General features: G+C 51.0%; 2 protein-coding genes across 17 annotated transcripts in view; one reads left to right on the top strand and one right to left on the bottom strand.

Annotated features, from left to right (window-relative positions):
• AMBP (alpha-1-microglobulin/bikunin precursor) lies at positions 1-12,117 on the top strand. Its single transcript, XM_088837758.1, has 10 exons — positions 1-117; positions 1,330-1,472; positions 3,070-3,146; positions 4,036-4,152; positions 4,607-4,708; positions 5,450-5,496; positions 9,279-9,360; positions 10,454-10,621; positions 10,931-11,104; positions 11,961-12,117. Exons 1-10 carry the CDS (start codon positions 1-3, stop codon positions 11,990-11,992), a joined length of 1,059 nt encoding a protein of 352 aa, XP_088693884.1. The 3' UTR covers positions 11,993-12,117.
• Positions 12,118-16,308: 4,191 nt separating this feature from the next.
• The window catches only part of ZNF618 (zinc finger protein 618), a 212,010-nt gene continuing 202,377 nt past the window's right edge, over positions 16,309-25,941 (bottom strand). For all 16 annotated transcript variants that reach the window (XM_055427638.2, XM_055427643.2, XM_055427641.2 and 13 more), the window contains 2 exons: positions 24,786-24,887; positions 16,309-24,126 (listed from right to left, as the gene is read on the bottom strand). In XM_055427638.2, coding sequence (XP_055283613.1) covers positions 22,610-24,126; positions 24,786-24,887 — 1,619 coding nt within the window. In that variant the 3' untranslated portion in view covers positions 16,309-22,609. The remainder of the gene's footprint in view (positions 24,127-24,785; positions 24,888-25,941) is intronic.

The following is a 25,941-nucleotide window of genomic DNA, read 5'->3' as shown; positions in this document are numbered from 1 at the left end:
ATGCGGAGTCTCAGGGTCCTGCTGCTGTTACTGACCGCCTGCCTGGCGGCGAACGCCAGCCCTGTGCCCACATTGCCCGATGACATTCAAGTGCAGGAGAACTTCGACCTGTCTAGGGTAAGGCTGGCATCTCTGGCATTGATGGCAGGGTTTCTGAGTGGCTGGGCCTTGCTGGACGGAAGGGGCAAGTCCTATGTGCCTTGGGGTCTCAGTCTCTGCATCTGGAGCTCCAGGGGTGGGTCCCTCAGGGCCCTTCCTGCTGCTCAGACTGTCAGGACTTCATTGAAGCTGCAACTCTGCACTCACCCTTTTGTGAGACTCTGGGCTGACATTCTGAGTCAAAGATCTTCAAGTCTGAACATGCACTGTTGGACTCCAAGGGAAGTCGTGCTCCGATCACAGCCCACCCAGAGAAGGCTTGGTGCCCACCGAGTCCTGCTGCCCCTGCAGCAACCCCCCCGCCCCGACAGTGCCCAGTGGACTCTTCTGCCCACCCCCTCACCTGTATCCCTTCATCCTTTAACTACTGACCTCTGCCGCAACCTCTGTTAGCCCATCCTGGGTCCTCCGCCCTACCTGTAGGATCATGGGGAGAAGATGAGCAGGACAGAAATCAGGCTGGTGGGACTAAGTGGGCTGGGCAGGGCGCTGTGCGGGGGGAGGCTGCCTTCCAGCCCCAGCTCTGCCCAAATCGCTGGGTGACCTTGAGCAAAGCCTGTCCCTCCACCGCCACCCCGGGTTCCTTCTGACCTTTGTAGCCGTGGTATGGACTTTGTTTACATTTAGGGATGCGGAAGGGTTGTGGGGAGCGGGGCATGAGGAACAGGACTCTGGTGGTCTGGGATGGCGGAGGGTCTGCAGAGACCTAAGGGCTCTTTCTAGATGTGGCAGGCTCTCCCTGGGTCAGGTTCAGCTTAGGGAAAGGAGTCACTTTCTAACACAGAGGTATGGGCTGTGTGCAAGGTGGTGATCACCCCATCCCTGGAGGAGTAAGAGACAGGACTCCTGCTCTTGGGGAGCAGTGGTTGATGGTGACCTTGGGGTATGGGGATTTGGACCCTGTCCAGTGAGCAGCCCAGAGCCTGCATCTCAGCAGAGTCAGGCCCTCTGCCAGCGGGCGGGGTGGGGTCTACCTGCCATCTCCTTCCTAAGCCAGCTATGATGCCTGGAGTTCCATCATCAGGGCTCCATCCTCCCTGGAAGCCTCGTAGCCTCGTTACCTGTGAGACATGATCACTTAGGAGGAGACATCACTGAGGTGGGGAGGGGACAGACGCCCTCCCAGTCTTGTCCAGGTCCAGATCCTTAGGGCTTGTGGCTGCCTCCTAGATCTATGGGAAGTGGTTCAATGTGGCTGTGGGCTCCACCTGCCCATGGCTGAAGAGGTTCAAGGACAAGATGACCATGAGCACGGTGGTGTTGAAAGAAGGGGCGACGAACAAGGAGATCAGTGTCACCAACACTCACAGGCGGTGAGTGGGGACGGGCTGAGCGGACTGGGACCCCCACCCCCGCCCCACCCCTGGCTGCAGCCTCCACCCTGTCCTGGAAAGTAGCAGGTCTCTGCTTCCAGCCAGGACTCAGTCCTGAGGGCCAGACTTCTCCCTTCCCACCGCCGGGGCAGCCCGTTCTAATTGTCCCATCTACACCTCAAGGGCAACGCCCCCAACACTCTGTTTCCCAATCTACTCTTGCTCCGTGGGCTTCCGTTAGCTCAGTACACGCATTTTACACAACCTGGAAGGCTGGGTGGTAGGTGGATGTCCTAGACTCTTCTTCCCTCTGCCGCAACCGTTCGGTCCACCGTCCAGCCTAGTCCCTGCTCTTCCTCACTCCCTCTGGTCTGCTCACTTCTTCCCTCGTCACCACCACTGCCCTGGACCAAGTCACCTTCACCTTTCTTTCCTACTGTTATCTACAGTGGCCTCTCTACATTTCTCCCCACCTCTAACCTCCAACTTTCCATCCTATCCAGTCATCACCTCGCAGCCAGAAAGACCTTTCAAAAACGCAAATCTGCTTAAACCTTTCCAGAGTTCCTTCCCTATTGCCTTGAGATAAAGTTCAACTCCTTCAACAGAGCCTTCCAGCCCTCCGTGACTCCCAAGCGCTCACTGTTCCCTTCCCCACGCACCCACATACTCTCTGACCCACCTAGCTGGATCTTCTTTCGGTTTCTGGAACCCTCCATCCTCTGGGACTTTGCATCAAATATTTCTTCTACCTAGAAAACCTCTCCCCACTTCCTGTGCTAATTCCTATGGATCCTTCAGGACTCAGGTTCTTTGCTGCTTCCTCCAGGAAGGCCTCCCTGATTCCCTCCACCTATCCAGGTTACATGCCTTCTGTTATGCTCTCTGAGTACCTCGTCCTTCCCCTCCATGTGGCAGTAACCACATAGACTGCATCTGCCTCTGGCCTGCCCACCCCCCTCACTGGATTTTACAGTCCAATGCTCCATGATGGAACAGGGTCTCCCCTGCCTTTCTGTGTATCCCCAGCCTGTAACACAGTGCTTGGCACACAGATGATGCTCGTTAAATATCAATAAGATAAATGATAATCATTATAACAATAATGGGCTTCCCTGGTAACTCAGCTGGTAAAGATAGTAGCTAATGTGTGCATATTACTTACTCTAAGCTCTCTGCATAAAATATCTCTTTTGATGCTCTCAACCACCATATGAAGTAGAAACTATCATTATCCCCATTTCTCAGATGAGGAAAATGGGGCAAGAGAGACACAAAATAATAAATGAATTAATGTGTTAATGAATCGTTCTGATTTCCTGGCTTATACGTATATTGTGCAGATTTGGTTAAGGCAGCTGATTTTTAGTGCTGGGTTTCCCAAGAAGATGGCATCAGTTAGCTCCTTTTTTCCCTCAGTCCCTCTGATCTCTTATGTGAAACAGATGGTGTGAGAATTAAACTAGATATTTGGAAATGCTACTTTCCAAATTAAAAAGAATAAAAACGGTATTTGGAAGGAACCTGCAGGAGAGCAGGGTGTCAGGACAATGGTCTCTATCAGATAGTATCTTTGTTTTGGTTTGTTCATTTCCAGGAAAGGTGTCTGTGAATCGATCTCTGGTACTTATGAGAAAACAAGCACTGATGGAAAGTTTCTCTATCACAAAGCCAGTAAGTTGAGTCAAAGGGGACACCCACAGTTCCCTCCTTTGCTGAAAAAATGCCTGATGTCTTAAGCTCTCTTCCTCTCCGCCCCTACAGCCATTCCTCCCGTTTTTCTGCAATGTCATCTAGCCTCCCTCCAAACTCCCCCCTCCTTCTTCTCTCTCTCCTTCTTTCTCTTTCTCTCTCTAGCCCCTCCCCCCATGACCCTTGCCCCGCCACGTACACGCTCATCAAGTGCTGGTTTTAAGTGATGAGCTGAAAACACTACTAAATTCAAGTGATGGTTCTGAATGCTGAGGATAACATCAAGATTTCCTCACGCTTCCTGTTAGGCATCAGCAATCAACTGATAAAAATTTGCTAAGCATCTACCATGTTCACTGTGTATGGTGCTAAGGGATAGACAGATGTGGACATGAATTTATCATTAATCCAGCAAATGCTTATTGAATTTTCTCTATGCATCAAATAATTGTGTCAGAGCTTTAATGTTTGGGTAGATGAATGGCTGGATAAATAACTGAGTGAGAGAATTAAAAAGTGGTAAGTGAGCACACGGGTGATGGTAGATTAGTTGAGTCGTCAATCAATCATTAAATAGATGGATTAACAGATGGAGGAAAGAAGAGGGAGGGGAGGAAGGAAGGAAGACGATGTCTTTATGGACTGATAGACGGAGGGGACGGACGGATGAAACGATGGTGGACGAATTAATGACGAATCTCTGGAGGAGACGGGTGGAGAGAGAGTGAAGATGGACGAACAGATAAATGAACGTATGCAAAGGATGGGTGGACAGGACGGGTGGACAGGTATGTGGGTGAATAGGAGAAGGATCTCTGGATGGGAGCCGTCTGACCGCTGGTCTTTTCGTCTTCCTTCATCTTCCACGCAGAATGGAATATCACCATGGAGTCCTATGTGGTCCACACCAACTACGATGAGTATGCCATTTTTCTGACCAAGAAATTAAGCCGTCGCCATGGACCCACCATTACGGCCAAGCTCTACGGTAAAGGCCTGGAGCTGGGGGTGGGAGGAGACCTGTCACTTGGGGAAATGAGGTGGGGAAGTGCAGGGTGTTTTGCTTTTTCCTTCCAAGAAACTCCAGTTACAGGAAAGGTTGAAAACGTTTACTCTCCCTGGAGGAGGTAGAGCTCAGTCTCCCATTTGAGGCTAAAGCCTCTTCTTTTGATCTCAAAATTTCCAGAGAATTCTAGCATCTCTGGGCCCTTAAAGAACCACTCTTGTGCTGGGTGGAAAGCTGGGAGACCCAGAATGGGGAGCCTGGGAAGGCTCCTCCTCCTCTTCTGGAGCTGAGCTTTCTGTAAGGATGCTGAAGAGACCCAGTTGAGTCAATAGGTCTCAAATGTCCCCGAAATGAAAATCCCTGGGCAAAATAATGCCAGGCCCTGGCGGCCCTGGCCCCTGTGGTTCTAGGGATCTCCCCTGCCTCCCACTTGCAGGGCGTGAGCCGCAGCTCCGGGAAAGCCTGCTGGAGAAATTCAGGGAGGTGGCCCTGGGTGTGGGCATTCCCGAGGACGCCATTCTCACAGTGCCCGACCGAGGTAACGGTGGCCCACCCCCTCTCTCATTTCTGTCCCCTCCTCGGCCTCTGTGGCCCCAGCGCACATCCCCCAGCCCCTGCGTCTCTCCCACCACCCTTTGAGGTAAGCTGGGCTGTAGCGCCCCTCCTCTCTTTATAGAAAGGGCACTCTGGGTCCCTGGACTTGTTCCAGGTCACACGGCATGTACCTGGCAGAGCTGAGACTAGAGCCAATTCAGCATTCACTCTGCTGCCCCCTGCCAAGTGCAGTGAGAGCCAGAACCCAGGGCCCCCTCTTGGGAGATGATCAAGGGTAGGAGTTAGAGCACCGAGTTTCAGACTGAGCTGGGTGGCTTCTGGCAGCTTTCAGAGCCTCATTTCCTCATCTGTAAAATGGGGCTAATAATGCCCCCCCCACCCCACCCGGCTTAGAAGTTGCTGTGAGGGATCAATGGGATGAAGGCATTAAATACAGCAGCACCATACGTGGTTTCTAGTAAGGCTGGATAGATGTCAGCCTAGGAATGCTGGTGGTGGGGAAAAGGTGGAGACAATAGAGGTGGTGACAGCGGTGTAGCCACCAGCCTCTCGCTTTTCCAGCGATGACCTTCAGCAAGCCATGCGGGTGGAGCGGCCCCTGCAGTGGACTGATGCACAGGACAGGTCCCAGAGATGGGCCCGCCCGCCGCATGGCCATTAGTTCTGTGGAAGAAGCAAAGCGTGTCTGGGTCTTATTCCCTCTCTCTCCTGTCCTCTGACTCAGGTGAGTGTGTCCCTGGAGAGCAGGATCCAGTGCCCACTCCACTCGCGGTGAGTACCTCTGTTCCCCCTGCCGGCTTAGGCTGCCCTGCTGTGCTGGTGGGCGGGGTTGCTGAGAGCAGGCAGTGACGGGCATGGGTTTTGAAGTCAGACCCACCTGGGCTCAATCTCAGTTCTGCCATGGGGCTGGTTGCTGCCCCATGCGGATGTCCCTTTCCTCATCTGTGGAGTGGAGTAATTACCTTTACCTTCCAGGTGCTGGAATCCAGTAACATGTTAGAAAAGTGCCTAAAAACAGTGACAGACTCAATAATGTGATAAAGATACTCAACACTCAATAGATGAAAATAAAGTCAATTGAGCGCTGAAAAACAGCAAAACCGAGAGCAAGCAGCTTCTCAAGCCAGTGCCTTTCCTATGCTGACTTTTGATTTGGGGGGCTTCCTTCTGTTTTATTTTTCTGCCTTTTGCCATATTGATTAAGTCTTCATTCTTTCTCTGATTATTTGGAAATTATATATACTAATTTAGTCTACTGTTGTGTCTATATATATGTGTGTGCAAAAATACATATATTTATTTTAGAAACATATTTTTGAAATTATTTTAATCTTTATTTTTTTAATTATGAAAGTATATAACATATATACAAGGGACTTGGAAAATACAGAACAAGGTTACATATGTGCCACTATATACTGCAATTATTTTTTAAATAGATAAATGAAGGGTTTTATTGGAGTTTCAATATCAAACTCTCAAAAATTAATAGAATGAATATACAGGGAAGTAGAAGGAGATAGCAGACCTGAATAGCACTGGAAATCAATTCAACATAATTAAGATTTATATAGTTTTCACACAACAGCAGAATACAAATTCTATTCAAGTTCCCATAGACTATAAACTAGGAGACACTGGAACGGATGAGGTGCAAAAATTTCATGGTCTGAAGATATTGAAACCATACAGAGTCTGTTCTCATCACTGTGGAATTATGTTAGAAATCAATATCGAAAGACACTTGAAAATCCACATATTTTCAAGAGCAATGTGACATTTACCAAGAGAAATCTTTGACTTAGCCATCAAAAGCCTTAATAAAGTTAGACTGAAAAAAAACACAGAGAGTGACTGCAGAGAAGCATTTAAATGAGAAACTAGTATCAAAATGAGAGATTAATGTTAAAGATACTTTAAACAAAATCCCATGTATTTGGAAATTAGATGTTCACTTTTAAATGATGGGTGTATCTAAGAAGCTGTAACAAGGAAGATTAGAAAATATTTGTTAATAGAATAAAAATGAAAAGAGAATTTGTTGCATGCAACTGAAGAAAAATTTTTAAACTGAAAGAAAGCAAAAAAGGACAATAATGTCCTATATCTACATAGAATTCACACTGTTAACATATTTCTTTGCTTCCCTAATTTTTTAAATTAATTTATTTTAATTGGAGGCTAATTACTTTACAATATTGTGTTGGTTTTGCCATACATTGACATGAATCCGCCCCGGGTGTACATATGTTCCCCATCCTGAACCCCCCTCCCATCTCCCTCCCCATCCCATCCCTCTGGTTCATCCCAGTGCACCAGCCTCGAGCATCCTGTATCATGCATCCAACCTGGACCGGCAATTCGTTTCACATATGATAATATACATGTTTCAATGCCATTCTCCCAAATCACCCCACCCTCGCCCTCTCCCAGAGAGTCCAGAAGACTGTTCTATACCCCTGTGTTCTCTTTTGCTGTCTCACATACAGGGTGATAGTTACCATCTTTCTAAATTCCATATATATGCATTAGTACACTGTATTGGTGTTTTTCTTTCTGGCTTACTTCACTCTGTATAATAGGCTCCAGTTTCATCCACCTCATTAGAACTGATTCAAATGCATTCTTTTTAATGGCTGAGTAATACTCCATTGTGTAAATGTACCACAGCTTTCTTATCCATTCGTCTGCAGATGGACATCTAGGTTGCTTCCATGTCCCGGCTATTATAAACAGCGTTGGGATGAACATTGGAGTACATGTGTCTGTTTCAATTCTGGTTTCCTCGGTGTGTGTGCCCAGGAGTGGGGTTGCTGGGTCATATGGCAGTTCTATTTCCAGTTTTTTAAGGAATCTCCACACTGTTCTCCATAGTGGCTGTACTGCTTCCCTATTTTTTAAGAAAAATTACCGTTGTTACTGTAAAGCTAACATACTCTCATTATAAAGAATTAAAACAATGCAGTATAAAAAGTATAAAAAGCAAGTTTTGAAAAATTCCACCACCTAGAAACTCTGGGCATTCACATTATTCCAGGAATCTTGACCTATATACACCTGGAGAGGGGCAGATGGAAGGAAAGATGCACAGATTTAGATATGCTGTTATTAAATGAAATTGCATTCCAGATGCTATTCCTGAATTTGAAAAGGCATTCATTGTTGTTTTACTTGAATTTTTAAAAAATCTGAAGTTTGAATGTCTAAAAAACTCTCCAAATAAATATTTCTCCTTGCCAAGAGGTTTATTTCTTAAAGAATGCTCTAAGTCAAGGTTGGGCTTCCCTGATGGCTCACCTGGTAAAGACTCTGCCTGCAATGTGGGAGACCCGGGTTCAATCTCTGGGTTGGGAAGATCCCTGGAGAAGGGAAAGACTACCCACTCCAGTGTTCTGGCCTGGAGAATCCCATGGACTGTACAGTCCACGGGGTCGCAAAGAGTCGGACACGACTGAGCGACTTTAAATGTAAATAAACACTTTTAGTGGAGAAGGCGATGGCAACCCACTCCATTACTCTTGCCTGGAAAATCCCATGGACGGAGGAGCCTGGTGGGCTGCAGTCCATGGGGTCGCTACGAGTCAGACATGACTGAGCGACTTCACTTTCACTTTTCACTTTCACACATTGGAGAAGGAACTGGCAACCCACTCCAGTGTTCTTGCCTGAAGAATCCCAGGGACGGGGGAGCCTGGTGGGCTGCTGTCTACAGGGTCGCACAGAGTCGGACACGACTGAAGCGACTTAGCAGCAGCAGCAGCAAACACTTTTAGAGGGTATCTATTGTCTCTGCGACTTGGCACAGATGTCTTTACTCCCAAACTGTGTTCTGTCTCCTCCTCCCTTTTTCTTTTACTCTGTCCAGATTGATACCATTCCCATCCTGTTCTGTCTCTGCAATTCCCAGACATTTACTAATAGTTCTGTATTTTAATGGAGTCTACATTCTCTCCTAGTGAATACAACGCAGCTTCACCATTCCTGAGTTATTATTTCTATTAATCTCTTAATGCCATTTATTCACAAACTGCTGTGTTTGAGGAAGTTTTGAGTATTTTAATCCTGGGATTCTTTCCTGTTTGAGAATATATTCCCATTTCCTTCCACTTTGAATGAGATTTCTGAAGTGGGTCTGGATAGTTTCTCTTCTGCTTCTTTTTATCTGTCTCCTGCCTCATCTGTTTTAGCCAGTTGTTTTTGTTGTTTGGTCTCAAAGTTGTGTCCAAGTTTTTTGACCTCATGAACTGTAGCTTGCCAGACTCCTTTGTCCATGGGATTCTCCAGGCAAGAATAGTAGAGTGGGTTGCCATGCCCTCCTCCAGGGGATCTTCTCGACCTAGAGACTGAACCCTTGTCTCTCGAATGGCAAGCGGATTCTTTACCACTAGCGCCACCTTGCCCGATGCTTTAGGTAAAACAGGCCATTCATCAGTCTAGTAGCTGTGTTTCTGTCTACACCTTGATCCTCAGAGCAAATGGCTTATATATTCTGCGAGTCCAGGGGAACAACTGTGGCTAGGTCCCTGGAATAGCTTCCTCTGTTTTTTTCCCAGAGGGCTCGGCGGGCTGTGCTGACCCAGGAAGAGGAAGGCTCGGGGGCTGGACAACCAGTAACTAATTTCAGCAAAAAAGAAGGTGAGGATCATTCCCTGTTTTTTTTTTTTTTTTTAAACCCCCTTCTGCCACACTCCAGAGAGGAAGGGCCCACAGTTGGTTCACTCCAGCTGCCCTCATCACCATGAAGCCTTTCTTATTCCTCTACTAGAATGAAGGACTGAGCCTAGAAAAGGCAAATCCCGTCCTGTGCCCTGTGCCAGACATTGTTGAGAGAGGGGATCATAAGGCATGGTCCCTGAGCTTAGCAACATTCAGCTCCATGATGAGAAGCAAGTTCTTGGCCTGTCTGTTTCACTTCGTGGCCTCCTGGCCTTGGTTTTCTCATCTGTACAATGGGATAACAGCCTGCTGAGCTGACCTCAAGGGCTCTTGTGGGAGCACGTGGAAAAGTATGAGAATATTCTGTGTAGTTAATAGACCGATCTTTCTTCAACTCTTTCAGCAAATACTGAACCCTGACCCTGCTTCGCCCCCCAGACCCTCTGCTGAGCACTGGGATCATGGAGACAAACACACCTTCTGGTCTAGTAGAGGAGGAAGTCAAGGAAGAAAATAAGGGACTTGAAAGAGGAGAGTAAGCTAAAGAGTTGAGGGAGCTCAGAAAAGGGAGGGGAGAAGTGATCGAGGAGGACTTCCTGGATGAAGGAGAATTCATGTTATGTCCAGGTGTGGTTTATGGAGGAAGACATTCTAGCATTCTAGGGGCAGGAATGATAAGAGCAAAGGCACAGGGCTGGGACGTCACGCAGAGAGGTCAGGCTGCCAGCGTGCATGCTGGTGAATGTAGCCTCAACCACTATCTCTACAGAGCTGTTGGGCGGACAAGACCAAAGCGGGAGGCTTGGTCTCTGGGCCACTGGTAACACCTCATATTATGGCATGGGTTTTTGGAGTCCAGCAAATATGACTTAGAGTCTCAGCTCTAGGTAACCCTGAGGAAATCTCTTTACCTCTCAGGGAGTCAATTTCCTTACCTTTAAAACGGGTTGAGAATCATTCCTCTTAATGCAGAGATGAAAACTAAATGAGATGATTCCCCTTTGAAGTGTCCACCCCGGGGACAGGTACACAGTCAGCACTCAGCAAGCACTGCTGTTCTGCCCCTCCGCAGATTCCTGCCAGCTGGGCTACTCACAGGGTCCTTGCCTGGGGTTGTTCAAGAGGTATTTCTATAACGGTACATCCATGGCCTGCGAGACCTTTTACTATGGCGGCTGCATGGGGAATGGCAACAACTTCCTCTCAGAGAAGGAGTGTCTGCAGACCTGCCGGACCGTGGGTGAGTGCCACCCCACTTCTGCCTCCCCTGCACTGCCCACTCCTGTCCTCCCAACAGACCACCTGCCCACTGAACAGGTAGCTGACAGAGGATGCTCCAGTGGTGTAATCCCAGGGCCAGTTTCCTGAAGGCATAGGAATTGAGCACTTGGGTGTGGGTGACCCTCGGCAAGTATGTCTTCTAGGGAGCCAATTTCTCAATCTATAGGAAGAGGTCTAGGTGTTCCAGGTGAGTAGGGTCCCTGCTGGGTGTCTCAGGTCAGCGATCATGAGGTTTTCTAATGCTCTGTGCCTTCCTCCCACTCCGCAGATGCCTGTAACCTCCCCATAGTCCATGGGCCATGCCGAGCCAACATCGAGCTCTGGGCATTTGATGCTGTCAAGGGGAAGTGCATCCGCTTCATCTATGGGGGCTGCAAGGGCAATGGCAACCAGTTTTACTCGGAGAAGGAGTGTAAGGAGTACTGTGGCATTCCTGGTGAAGGTAGGAGGCCCCACAATGTCAGGTGGGGCTGAGGGGCCATCGGAGTCTGGGTCGGGGAGCCCTGGTAGGTGGTAGGGATCTGGAGAGTGGAGTTCTGGACTCTGTACTGGTGAGCAGCACACCCACTCTTTCAGTTTCCCACCTGTAAAATGGGGCCGAGCCCAAGGCCTTACCCCAGCTGGGATGGGGCACCTGGAGAGGCGCTGGCCTGAGCAGAGGTGGGGTGGGTTGAGTGGGGCAGAAGCGGGCTCCAATCCTGGCATTCATTGCCACATTCGGGCTGGCCACATGGTTACTCAAATGATTCAAATACTTCCAGTCACTGCTTCCTGAAGGCTCAGACCTCTGGATCTTCTCAATCCATGTCTGTCCCTGTTACAGTGCTTGCGTGCTCAGGCATGTCCGCCTCTTTGTGCCCCGTGGACTGTACCAATTTAAGTCTCAGTTTCCTCCTTTGTAAAGTGGGACAAAGGACCCACTTCTAGGCGGCACAGTACCTCACCTGGTTCATACCCATCTAGCAGCCACCAGTACTAGTAATGGTGGTAATGCTGCGATGGTAACAAGAATAACATTCCAAGAAGCCGCAGCCATCGAAGATTTATGTGCCTTATCTCCCCACCGGAAAAATGGTGCCTAAAGTAAATCAGGAGGCAAGAAACAGGTCATCCTGTGGAATGCATCTTGGAGTTACCAAGTCACCCTGCAAGCAGAAGTTTCTGGCCTCAGTCTCAGGCTTGAACTCAGTCCCAGCTGCCTTCCCTCCTCCGTGAGGCATCCCCATGCCCTGACCGCCCCCAACCACAGGCCCCTGGGTGACCCCCCACCTACTCCCTGAGCCTCTCTGCGTCCACAGGGGACGAGGAGTTGCTGCGCTTCTCCAACTGACCGGCCTGCAGGCCAGAAGTCCACAAGGCAGCAGGAAGTGGGAGGGTCAGAGTCTGCCCCAGAGCCCTGCTGCAGGTTCCAATAAAAAACGAATTGCAGACTCCTGAAATTCCATGTCCCGACTGTTCATCACGGAAGTATAATGAGACTGGGGGAAGGGAGGAGGAGAGCAGCTGGGGAGGGGGCATGAACTTTCCCCAGAAATGAAAAATGTGTGTGGGGGAAATGTAATAGAGCCATCTTCAGGACATGAAATTGGCTATGCAAATTACGAAACATAAATCACAGTTCTGTATAAAATAGGATTATTTTGTTTTAATAAAGCCAGGAGAGAAAAGAGGGAGCAACTCTGGATACTTGTTTCTCGGAGAGGTTTGACGGAGATCATCATTGGCCCAGGGTCAGAAGAAATTACCACACCTAGTGTGTGCCCAGGGGGATCGGGTAAATGCTCATAAGTGCCTGGAAGAATTCCCTTGCCCTTGGCCACACAGAACCCCCACCTACCCACCCCTGCAGCCTTTTACTTTGTTCAAAGCCATATCGCCAGCTGTAGCTGGAAAGCCTCAGGCTGTTCCTCCACAAGGGCCCTGGAGATCCCATCTCCTGACATCCTCACTCTGGCCCTTGGCCCCGGAAGAATATTCTTTGCCCTTTTCATTGTGTCCAGGACAACCATCTGGCCCTGGACCACAGCTGCAAGTCCTGGGTCTAGCCCAGCTTCTCCTCCTCCCTGGAGGAAGAGAGTGGGTGGGCTGTCCAGCATGGCTTGGGCACCAACTTGGTCCAAGCACAGGACTTCAGGAGCCTCCAGCTCACACAGACCAGATCTACAAACATCAGATTCATAAACACCTTGCTAGCTCCATCCGCTTAGAACCCTGAGGACTGCTGCTGCTGAGAGAGCAAAAAATTCCCAGCTTCGTGTGTGCTGAAATGGAACGCTGACCCCGGCAGCAGAAACCTAGGCAGGGACGGCACCTCTTCTCCAAGGGGTGAACAGCATGCTAAGGGCTGGCGGCTCACTTGGTCAAGAGTCCCTCTCATGCCATTAGCCTGTTGGATTAAGAGACCCTCAGGAAGGGAGAAGGGTGGGCACCGCACATCTCCAGTGGAGGGGACAAACCCAGAGGCAAGGATTCTGGGTGGAGACAGCTTTGCAGCCCTCTTGATCAGATCACATAAGAGACTCCTCCCTCTTATTTTCCCCAAAGCCCTGAGCTTGGGGCTTCTAGGTTCCAACAGAGAGGGCTGTCCTGAGGGACAGCATTTGTGGGCATAGCTGGGACTCTCTCTCAACTGAAGTGGCTGGAGTTGGGGACGGGGACACAGGGAGAAATGACAGGCTCTCCAGGCTGCAACTCACAAATGTCCTCATGTCCTGCATCTAGCTATACCTGCCCCCTCCATGCACGCGTCATACACTGGGGCCACCATCTACAGCAGTCTGAAGGTACCACTCTGAAGAGGGATATTTTGAAGTGACCCAAAGGACAAATGCCTAAAGCAGAGGATGCCAGCCACAGATGGGTCAGCCACCCTCAGCTCAGCTGGTGGATGGGAGAGTTTGGCCCATAAGGTATCTTTCACAGTTCTGAATTCACCATTTAAAAATGGACCTCTTGGCGACTTCCCCAGCAGTCCAGTGGTTAAGACTGTGCAATTCCAACTGCAGGGGACACGGGTTTGATCCCAGGTTGGGGAACTAAGATCCCACATACCACGAAGCATGACCGAAAAAAAAAAAAAAAAGGAACGTCCATATGAAAATCTAAGTTTCTTAATTCTCTTGAAAAATAAGTTCCAGCAGCCCTGGGCCTGCATCCTGTACGCCACGGTGCAGGAGCTGAACTGACACGGCCCGTTTACATGGAGCTGCCCTTGAGGGTCACCAGCCCCTGCTGCCACCCTGCCTGGTTCTGGAGACACTTGTCTCCATGACACTTGCTAAAACTTTCTCTACAAAAAATTCCCTTGGATCCGGTCTTACCACCTCAGGGGGACTCCTCCAGTCAGGAGTCCTCTCGTCTCAGAAGGCACCAGAAGCATTCCCAGCCAAACGCTGCGATGACCTGTGCTTTTTTGAAAAATTTTTTTTGGCTGTGCTGGGTCTTTGTTGCTGCATGGGCTTTGCTCTAGTTTCGGCGAGTGGGGGCGACTATAAGTCGCAGTGCATGGGCTTCTCATTGCGGTGGCTTCTGTTGTTGAGAAGCACGGGTTCTAGGGCCCTTGGGTTTCGGTAGTTGCTTCATGCAGGCTCCGTAGTTGCGGCCTCCAGGCTCTAGAGCACGAGCTCAAAAGCTGTGGCACGTGGCCTTTCGCTCTTCGGAGGCATGTGGGCTCTTTCCAGGTTGGGGCTTGAACCTGTGTCTCCAGCCCCGGCAGGAAGATTCTTTATACCGCTTAGCCACCAGGGAAGCCCCACCAATTTGATTCTTAAACTGTTTCATCTTAAATTTTCTCTTAAAGATACAGGTCACACTCATCTCTTCTACAACATAGACGTGGCTTCTTAGAAAAATGTGTTTTTTGTTTTTTAATTTTAAAATCCAAAGGCTGGCCCCTCAGTCATACCAAGGCCCTGGCCTTACTGGATCCTGGTATTCTGAGGTGGAGGGGGAGGGTAGTCTTTTTGCTCCAGCAGGACTCCTGACATTTCAGAGCCCATAGAAACTCCTTGATCGAACTTCACCCACCGGCTCTGGGATGTCCACATGGTACGCTGAGCAGCAGGAAACTCCCACAGAAGGGGCTTCTGAGGGCAGGGCTAATGCCTCTGGGAGGCTGGCCCAGACTCACAGCCCATTCATGCTGTGACCCCTGCGATTTGACTGATGGGAAGCTGTTCGGCTGACCTAGCAGTGCACCCCTTTTGGGGAATGCACTGACAGCTGTGGGTAAAGAAATCCGCCTGCAATGCAGGAGACCCCGGTTCGATTCCTGGGTTGGGAAGATCTGCTTGAGAGGGGAAAGGCTACCCACTCCAGTATTCTGGCCTGGAGAATGCCATGGACTGTATAGTCCACGGGGTCGCAAAGAGTCGGACACGACTGAGCAACTTTCACTTTTACTGACTGTCTCGGGTTAAGGACAGGGATGAAGCCCAAAGAGCTGACTGTTCTGGCAACAGCAGGTCTGCTTCAGGAGCTGTCAGCCCTCCTTCCCTGCTCCTGGCTCAGGCCACAGCGGTCTTCTGGTGGCGCTACTGCCATGGACTTGCCTTCAGCCCGACTACCCAAGCTAAGCGTCGGTGAGCCCGTCTGCAGCCTGAGGCTCAGGGTGCGTCCACCCTGCCTGGGCGCTCGTGGAGGGCTCTGAGTCTCAACCTGGCTAGAGTGATGGCCACCCTTGGAAATCTGGCAGGGCCAGACACCCTTCCACAGACACTTCAAATTCCACACACATGCTGTAGGAGGCCAGTGCTGGGGGGCGAAGGATCACGAGGCCTGCAAATGACCACAGGGCAAGGGGAATGTGGACGTGTGCTTCACTTAGGAGATGGGTGCGCTAACTCTGGGCAGGTGGGGGAGAACAGTCACCCCATCCTGGAGGAGTGGGATAGCTGTCTGGGGGGGCCTGTCTCAGAGGACGGCAGCGTTTCAGCAGTCGGCGAATGGGGAGGGAGGCCAGGGAAGGGGACACTTTGAGAAAGCCCCTGGGGAGCCTGGGCGGGCTGCAGCACTGGGACGCTGCTCAGAGCTTCAGAAGGACAGAGAGGAGGGCACCCAAGGGAGCTGGCCTGGCCGCTTGGCAGGCCCACCAATCTCCGTGTTTGTACCCAGTGTGGTCTCTGGGCTCTGTCTGCACCTCTCCTGGGGTGGAGAGTGCCTTCCCTCCCCAGGCAGGCTTTCCACTCGGGACCGCATTGAAGACAGCGTGTCCAGACACTGGGTTTGAATGTGTCTCCAACAGCTTCCACTGATTCTTCAGAGTCAGAGATGACATCTGGAATTTGGCAAAAGCCATGGGCACCCTTCCTCAGAAGACAGACGGTACACACAACCCACGACATCACATAAATGACGTCAGTCCAGGCAAACCTGGGTATGCTCCTTGGGGCCTGGGCCGCATTCCTCCCCTGGGTCAGCGCCCAAGAGAAAGGCCTCAGGGGCCACGTGCTCTTGGGCCTCATTCGTCAGGTATCACTGACCCGGCTCTGGTGTCCAGGGTCACCCCGACTTCACCCAGTGTCCCCCTGGGATGGACTCCAGCTCCGTCACCCGCAGGCGACATGTCTGCCTCTGTCCATCTCCACTCTCCAGTGCCCTGCTCCGACCCCAAGCCCAAGAAATAACGCCACGCACGGCCATCTTCCTAAAGGTCATTTTATTGTAAAACCATAAATACAACACTGACATGAAATCATTTATTTAAGCAACTGATTCTCTCTAACCATTAAAAGGATGTCTTTTTGCCTTGGCATCAACCAACCGGGAAATAATGTTGCAAGAATTCAGGGGAGGAGGGTAGGGGGTGTTGAATTCTGGGCTGGGGATTTTGGCGATTTAAGGAACCAAGTGGACCCTTCCTCTTCACCCTGGGAATGTCCCACTTTTGGACAAGAACAGACAGGTAAAAACAGCAACATTTAAACAGCTCAGTTTTAAAATTTTATTACTTTGTAAATTTTTTTTTTCCTTTCCTCCATTTGACATCAGTAAAAGTTTTAAACACCACAAAACTGATTTGGCTATAAATGGAGAAACGGTACCCAAACCAAAATGAAACAGAAAACCCAAAGGACAAACAGAAAACCCTAAATAAACCCTCAAGTTTGGTCTCGGGGGTTTACAAATCACAAGAACCATCAACTCAACCCCCATGCAACGTCACTCCTCGCAGAGCTGTTGGATCCACATCAACGACACAGGAGACCGCAAACAACGTCTTTTGTTAATTAACACAGCAAGGGTGACACTAGGTAACTTTTTTTTTTTTTTTTAAATACAGTACATGGTACACAGGGTCCCAAGAAAACCCTGCACAAACCCCTTGTGGAGACTTGAGCCAAGCACTGGCTGTTTATAAAAATATTGTGTTGCTACAAAAGTATAAATTAATGCTACCGGTATTAAGAAATATTAAACACATAAAACTTATAAGGATTAAGAAAAATATTCATTAATACCTGTAGAAAACTCTGGCCTAAAAAAGATATTTTTTTGTGTGTTTCTTTTTTTTGTAAATTTTTTTTTTTGTATTTTTTTAAGATGACTTGAGTTTCTTGCACTCGAAGAGAGAGACACAGTCAGATGTGCCCATGGTATTGCCTAGAACGTCTTTAACTACTGAGAAAGGATGGGGGTGCACACACGTGGTTGCTGAGTGGGGCCTGGGAGGGAGGGGGCACCAAGGCTTTCATAAGATTTACCTGATGTGAAAGAATCACTGACATGAAGTTATGGGGGGAAAAAAAGGTAGGGTCATCAGAGAACAACTGAAAATAATTTATGCTCTTTAAAAAATATCTCTGCTTCAGGTGGTTGTACAAAATGACCTCCTGATGCTTGGAATCTGAATGGCCCTGGACACGCTGCCCAGTGGGTCTGGGAGCTTCCAGCCCCACGGGGCCCTCTGTCTCCTGGCTGGCGAGTTCCAGCCCTGTGCCAGTCCACGAGCTCGCTCACTGCTTTGGAACCCAGCTACCACGCCTGGGACCCCGTTTGGGTGGGAGGGAAGGGTCCTAGGCGGGGACCGGCTGGCACCTGGGTTGTGGGAGGAGCCCCCCTTCCGGTTGGCCTCAGACTCCATGGTCTCTGCCAACCTGGACTTCAGGAAGCACCACAGGGATCCCAGGCCCCTGAGGTTGCGGACAAGGCTGGGCTGTGCCCCTAAAAGGAACTTTGGTTCAAAGAGTCGAAGGTACCCGGGGGGACGTGCGGGTGGAAAGGCCCGCGGTGGGTCCTGATTCTGACACCCACCTGCAGACCTAGCACATCCTTCTCGGTAGCGGAGTTGAATCTTTAAAGCAACGCCCATGGTGGCGGCGGGGCCATGAATACACAAATAGCAACCCGATGCCCTTCACCCTCATCAAAGCGGGAGCAGGTGCCTCTTTGCACAGAACCACAGGGCCCCTCTAGAGAATGATGGGGCTCCACGGACTACGATCCTCAAACCCAAACGAGAGAGGAAGGAAAACAACTACAAAATCCTCCAGAAGACCCCTAGAAGGGAAAACTGGGAGGGAAACATAAGAGGGAAACACTGTATCATTGGTTCACCATAACTGGCCTAGCAAACATTAGCCACAGTGACGAGGGGGCAGGCCCCTTCCCAGTTCTGACACGGGCCCGACTGGACAGAGGGGGCCGAGGCGGCGCCGGCAGGGCCAGACAGGAGCCCCCCTCCCCACCTACTGTCTCCAAGGGACAGCCTGAGCCTTACTGTGCCTCTTGGTTTCATCTAAGCCAGCAGCCTTTCTAGGAGCCCTCCCCTAGGTACATCCCAGGCAAGAGGTGCTGCCGCTGCTCCCCAGGCAAGTGCTGTGAACTTGCCCCAGCGCCACAGGGGCAGGAGGAGGCTTCTGGCTGTGCCCTGGACGTCTCCTCACTCCATCTTTGCCAGCACACCTGTCGTCATGGCAACATCCCAGTACTGTCCCCTTCTGGGTTATTCCTCACGGGACCTCCCTTCTCCGTCAGCATCCCAGGTTCATTCCAAACCTTCCCTGTGAACCTGTGGCCTCCGAGAGTGCCTGCAGCATCCCCGACAGCTCTTCGGGCGCCCACTTTCCAAGGAGTTTAGTCCAAGTTCAAGCACAGGCCTGGGTGACCCCTAAGGGCAAGAGGGTCAGCTTCACAGTGGAAAACATTCCTTGCAGAGCTTTTCTCTGGTGTTTCTTGAAAGTGCAGGAGAGAAAAGAGCAAGCTGAAGGAGAGGAGGCTCACCAGCCTCCAGAGCTGACGTCCGAGAGAGCCCTTCCCAGCAATCGGGAGACGCAGAACTTCTCAGCGGCGTCATCGGACCGTTCTCTCCTCACCAGGAAACCTCAGCACCCTTCTCCCAGCCAAGAGCCAAAGCCTCGATGCCAACCATGAAGCTGCCAGGCAGGGTGATGGCAATGTCCTCGCTCACAGACACAGTAGGTGGTTTTCTATGCCATGAACTCTGAAATGAAGAGTAGCCATGAGGGAGCTTCATCTGATGGCCGCTCAGTTTCCTGGTTTCCAGCTTCCATCTGGAGGGAGGCCTGGCTAGTGGACTTGGGCAGACAGAAGAACCATGTTGGCACAAGTCCAGGCATCCATTCTTGTCAACTGGGATGGCACGCCTGCTCTTGGTGGAGCAGAGACCCCTCAGTTACTCCACATCTGCAGCACCACCCACGAGGCTATGGTCCTTGGCTTGGGCTTTGGTGGCCAAGCCCACTGACCTCAGAGGCGGCGGGAAAACCCTGCAGAGTGGAGGTGTGTTTTCTCCGCCTCCTCGCTGGGGTCCGTGCATGTCAGCAGCAAGGCCCCTTCTGTCCTGGGAATCACACACTTCTGGCAAACTGTGTCCAAGTCAGCAGGCAATCGACCGCCTTAAGCTACAGAGTCCCATAGTGGTCAGTGGTCACAGAACTGGGAGGCAGAAGATAGAAACTTTCTGAAGGTCCATGTCAGGCCAGGTGCCAGGAGATGAGCTGGAAGAGCCGACCTCAATCCTTTGGCTGAGCTAGAATTTGGATAGGGTGGATATTGCTGGAGACGAGGGGCCAGTGGCTGGGCCTGTGAGATCTTTGGGTTTTATTAAGCTGTTCACTGCAAGGGGATCTGCAGTAGGTGAGCTGGCTGTGTGAGAAATCAGACGGAGTAGGGGGCACCTTGGTACAGCCCTTCCTATTGGCAACAAGAGTGTCTGAAGAATGAAAGTCTGGAAGAGAGAAATGACTACCTGCGACCTTGAGCCCGCTGTCTGGATGAGGCGGTCCCAGGAGACAGCCTTCAGAAAACCAGTGGCACTCACATCTTCTCTGCAGAGCAAGCCAAGCCCCGAGGATTGAACTGAGGTGGAAAGGAGGGACAGAGCAGGTGACACGTGTAACTAGGTACTTGGAATTGAGTGAAGACGTCCTCAAAATTTCATGCTGGAGGGCAGACATCCCCGAATTCCAAGGAGAAGGATGCTGATACGTGGGCTTGGTCCTGATGGCTTTGCAAGACAGTGAAATGCCGATTTGCTGAGTGGCCCCGAAAACGAGGCGAGACCAGCACAGCTCCCCGCTCCGAGAGAGAGAGGACTGGCTCCAAGGCTTGACTCCCACCAACTACACAACACAGGCAGCTGCCACCCTCCTGTGTGGCTCGGAGTGCCAGGTCTCCCCAGCAGCAAGGCTGGAGGCCTTCGGCTGTAGGCATCTCACCCAACAGCAAGCCTGCAGCCACCTTCTGGAAGGTCTCCCAAAGTCTCATCAAATAGCCGGTCGATGCTCCCACATCATGTTATGTTACTATAACATAACTATGTCATGTTACTATAGAACGTGACACGAGGTGACTGTCCAGTGCAGATAAGAGGCTCTTCTGATGGTGTAACACCTCTCGGAAATGGAGTTGTGGAGTAAGTGCCCAGAACTTCTCCGGGAGAGGAAATGGCATGGTGGTTCCTGAGACCATGGCTTGCTGCAGTGAATGTGGAAACGACCCTCTGGGATGCATTTCAGTATGTCCAAGACGCGGAGGGTTAGTTCTCATGAGGCAAACTGAGCAGGCTTGGCACCTGGGACAGTGTTCTGGTCCATGATCCTAAGCCTTGAGTTTTTAAATTAACTTAACTTCCCCAACGTTACTGCCATGGACCGGGGAGGAGGGAGAGGGCTGTTGTACAGTGCTTTTTGAAATCGAGGTATCTCGCAGTTGAACAATGCTTTATTACTAAGGAGGGATGTGGTGGACTTGGTCAGCCCCCCAGGATGGTAGAATGTGCCTTTGCAAATGGCACCCCCCGCAATGGTGGGCACCGAGGGGATACTGGACCACCAGTATATATTCACTGAGAGGTGGGGTGGGAGGCTGAGCACTGATCCTGACAAAACCACCTCTTGCGAGGGGAAAGGGTCACCCTGTTGGCATTCAGGCTAAGTGTGTGGAACCTAAACTGCTCACAGAGGAAGAAAAGCCTAAAACCATCTTTCACAGCATCAAGTTGAATGTGGCCTAATGCCATTCCACCCTCAAACATCTGTCATTTGGCCCGCAAGGCACCGTGCTCAACTACCATCCTAGAAGGAGGGCTGAGGCTCATGTGGGGACCCCCACGGCCGTGGGCAGTGGAATCCCCGGAGTCTCCGGGGTCCTGGGGAGGAAGAGGAGGCTGTGGGTCTGAGGTGTGATGGATGCGAACATGGATCAGCTCAGGATTCCCTGCTGAGCCGGAAGGGTCAGTGATACGGCAAGTAGTGTAATGGACTCTGGGTACAGAAATCAGACATTCGCAGTACCAGACACAGCGAGCCAGGAGGGCGGTCTCCCACTTACAGTCAGCACTCCGGAGCCACATGTTCTCTGTGGCTTCCACCAAACCCCACGTCTGCGAGACCTGTGACTCCAACACCTCTCCTGGTCTCCAAACTGCACAGCCAAGTTCACAGTCTTGGCTGTTTCAAATACAGGAAAACTGGACTGTACAGGGAAAGTTGATAAAACCTCAGGATACTGAATACACCCACTGAGATGAGCTAGTTTACAGTGTGACTCGAGGAACAAAAAGGGCAATTAAAAAAAAACACAAAAAAACCCTCCAAGATATAAGTTATAGACATTCAGTGCCTCCTAGCAGAGTCTAAATAAAATTTGAGAAAAAAAAAAAAAGAGGCAAAAACTGCTAACATGTTAGGAAAAAAATATTAAGGAGTGGAGACAGTTATACTTCTTTGAAAATGTCTTTTTTTTTTCTCTCTTATATTAAAAAGCAAAAGGTCAGCTTTATATTCTTAAAAGTCTCCTTTCCTGATTTGGGGAGAGAGTGTGTTTCTAAGGCGGCTGCCCCCTGACACCCAGGGGTACCGTAAAGGCAGCAGCTCTATGCCCTGAAGGTGAACAAGAATCAAGTCCAGTGCAGAAGCTGTCCATCTGATGCAGTCTGGAGAATCCATGGCAGGGCAGCTGGGGAGGAGCGGGGCGTCACAGGGTCAGGAAGACTCGGGGCGGGGGTGGCGGGCAGTAGGGGGACCACAGGGTGAAGGACAGAGCGTCAAGTCACTTCAGATCTCAGCTGCCTGAACATTTCACATCAGTTTGCACAATCTGCACACCTGAAAACGGAGTCTTTTAAAGCCCCCTCACCGGGAAAAGGAAGTGAAGCGTCTTCCCTCTTTCCCACTCAGCTTTCCTGACACGCCCAGTTTAATGCACACGTGCCCACGAGGGGGCATGCATGCATGCACCAGGGGAGTATGTGTGTGCACGTGTGTGCAACGCTTCGGCGGCCACGCAGATGAGCACGGAGCTGCCCGTGCACACACATGCACACACACACTGAAAAAAAGCACTTAAGTTTCCAGGGGGCATTTATAATGAGGTCCACAGTGTTTAGAACTTAAATTCCTTTTGTTTGCGACAGTGTTGTATGGGTTTTTTTTTCCTTCTTTGAACGTTCTCTTTTCTCTTCTCTTTCTTTTTCAATCTGGAAGTCTTAGAGCATGTTGGATTTCAGAAACATGAGTTTGTTCATATCCTCTGGACTGAGCAGTCGCCTCCTTTTGATGAGAAGTGCTTGTTCACACATATTTACACACCCGCTCCTGGCCCCCACGGCTGGCACGGCGAGGAGCCAGAAGGCGAGCTTGGCCAGTTTCGTGTGCTTTTGGGTCACGCACGACCAGTACTGGAAGAGATCGGGGGTGGCCTGGAAGAGGGGCTCCTGCAGGTAATCGTACACTTCATTTTTCCCGAGCCGGTCGTCCTCCTGGGTGGCAGGGTTTTCTCCAGGGGCGGAGCGGGGCTTCTTGGCTGCGGGCTCAAAGTCAGCCTCCTCAGTCCAGGACTCCTTGACCTCATTGATGAGCTCGCACACCTTGCCGATGATCTCCTCGTGCTGGTAGGGGGGCACGGGCCGCAGCTTCTGCTGCGGGTCCAGGATCATGGCCACCTTGTGCGCCGGGTGCACCTTGAAGTTCTCCTTGAGCGCCTCCAGGAAGAGGTGGCACAGCTTGCTCACGGTGCCCGCGTCGTTGGCCTTGGCCGTGAACAGCTTCTCCAGCCTGACGTAGGTGGGGAGCACCAGCTGCAGGGTGGGCTGGCTCTCGTTGCTCAGCTCGATGACCGCCTGCTTCACCGGCGTCAGGATGGCTGCCAGGTTGCTGAGCAGGTGCTTGTTGAGGCTCTGGATGAGGTTCATCTTCTTGGCCCGGCTGTAGAACTCGCAGATCTGCTCGTAGCGCTCATGCACCAGCAGCAGTGAGTCCGTGACCGAGTTCCAGCAGGGTGGCGGCGAGGTCTCCTCCAGCGAGCCGAAGGTCTCCTTGGCGAGGCCGGTGGAGCCCGCCAGGTCCTCGCACACGTTGAGCAGCTCGATGACCTCGTGCATGCTGCGGGCCTGCAGCGTCCGCTTGCTCAGCACACTCTGCACCACTGAGTTCAAGGCGCAGGCTGAGCAGCGCAGGCACATGCCGGCCTTGGAGAAGGCAGACGCGCTCACCCGGCAGTCCGTCACATACACTGTCCTGATCTCCGACATCACGAACTCCGACAGCACGTTCTGCACCCAGTGGTGCACCAGGTCGCCGCTGTCGCGAATGTCCGCGCCCTTCACGCCCAGCACGTAGCTCTTGATGTGGTTGCCCTCGGCCTGGTAGGCCGTGAGGATGTAGCAGGAGTCGGGGCCGACGCTCTGAGAGTGGCAGGTCACGCCGATGCCCAGGCAGGCGTTGCTGCCCAAGGCGCACGTCACCTTCACCTTCACCTGGTTGTACATGCGTGGCAGGTGCTTCAGCGCCAGCGTGTTGAAGTTGCCCAGGATCTCGGTGACCGAAAAGGCCCCATAGCGGGCACCGCTGTCTACCAGCGTCTGGGCCAGTTTCAGGAACTCCTTCCCGCTCACCACGCTCAGAGCACCCAGGTCGGCGCACATGACCCGCAGCAGCCGCTCTGCGATGTTCTGCCGCTCCTTCTCGGGGATCATGCTGTTGGGTGTCAAACCACTGGTCGTGGCTGGTGGGTGGGGGGGGGACACAAAGAGAGGCGTGATTAATCCTGGCATTCAAGGCTCCTTGGTCTGGCAGCAGCCTAATACTCAAGCATCTAGTATTAGGAATTATGAAGCGATTTCATCTTGTGTGCAAACTGCTGGTCGTGGCAAGTCTTTAACATGTTTGACAGTCTCCTGGGAATGAAGTTCTGTGATTGGCTAGTAATGCCTGCTGTGGGCACAGGAGCAGAGTGTAGTGGTATGTGTGCAAATATTTGCTGCATGTGCCATTCACCTCGACCTCTGAAGCTAACTAGTCTAATCTGCTCCTCAAAACAGAAACAGCCTCTGATACAGAAGGCATCAGTGAGTAAGACACCTGAGGCCACAGTGTCAGGAAAAAGCAGACCAGAGAAACTGTGGAGAGTGGATTCTAATTCTGATTCTGTCATGAATTTGTGTTCTCTGATCACAAATAGATCATGTCTCCCTAGGCCTCTTCTGTTCATCCCGTGAGGTCAGAATTCCCATCAACTAGGTCTCGGGTGTGACAGTGCTTGGTAAACCGTTCAGCGTGGTCTCACATCACCATGGGGTGGGGAGGGGAACAGAGGGGAACAAGCAGAGGAGGCGCCGGAGCAGACTTCCACCAGTCCCCGGCGTCCGCCTAGGAAAGACCTACTGTTGTTGGCGCTGTTCCTCTGGGCTTGGGGCTTCCACTTCTCCTCCACGACAGCAGGGGGCGATCGGGACTGGTTGGAGGCGATGTTGTTTTCGTTGTCCGCTGTGGGCACAAAGAGGACAGTGTATTTCCCTGAAGTGCCAGAGGCCTGTCAGCTAACAAGGAAAGAACTGGAGCATGCAAGTGAAGGCGAGACTGGTCTCTGGGACTCGGGCCTGGGTTCAAATCCCGGCTCCTTCGACAACTATCTGATGCCTGCAAAGCATCGTTTTCATCACTTGGAAGAATAAAGATAATTCCACAATTTCTGGAAGGACTAGTAAGAGATAATATAGGGAAAGAACAGTGGGCACAGTGCCTGGCATGGAGTAAGCACTCGGGGAATGGGAAACGCTGTGTTCTGAGTCTGGATGGGAGGCCCCCCAACACCCACAAGCACAAAGTTCTAACTCTGCGACTGGGGAGGGGGTGCCCATTACACCCCAAGAGGCAGAAAGCATCTCACACTCTTGCTTCTTTGAAGTGTGTCTTTTTGGTGTATTTACTAGAAACTTAATTAGATGAACACAACAAAACCAAAGCCCTATAGGACATAAAGTATACAATTTTCAACCCGCTCATTACACGCAGAAAGTGGAACCTGAAGGGCACATGCAGGAAAGGATTTGCTCGGGATCACACAGAAAGCCAGCAGCAGAGCTGGGACGGACAGCCCAGGTCCTTTGGTACCTAGGTGCGTCCTCCGTGAATCCCCCCAATTTTTGTTGACATGGACATATACATTGGTATTCAGTTTTAAGTCATGGGCACACACCACACTCTTCTATGCACGGTCACTTCTTGACATCTTTGTAGAACTGTTTCCGAGTAGAAATCATCTGAGTTACATATTCGCCATCAAAAATGACCATACAACCTTTTACTGCACCACACTTCACCAACTGTTAACTACACCCTAGGGCCTGAGCTTCAGGGCTGTGCCACTTCCAGTCTGACTATTCTGCTAGGAACCTATTTGCCCAATATTCTGATGTTATTTTTCTGTGTTCTTTTATTGTTGTTGTGGGTGTACTTCCTCGAGACATCATCTGACAGGCAGAAGTCACAACCTGAGGCTATCAGTGGGTCAGTGGCCTCTGTTCAGCATTGCCAGACA

The sequence above is a fragment of the Moschus berezovskii genome, chromosome 7 (genome assembly GCF_049115385.1).
Source record: "Moschus berezovskii isolate FMDL1 chromosome 7, NW_MosBer_1.0, whole genome shotgun sequence".
Lineage (NCBI taxonomy): Eukaryota > Metazoa > Chordata > Mammalia > Artiodactyla > Moschidae > Moschus > Moschus berezovskii.
Note: the sequence above shows the minus strand (reverse complement) of the source record. Positions and strands in the feature narration are given on the sequence as shown.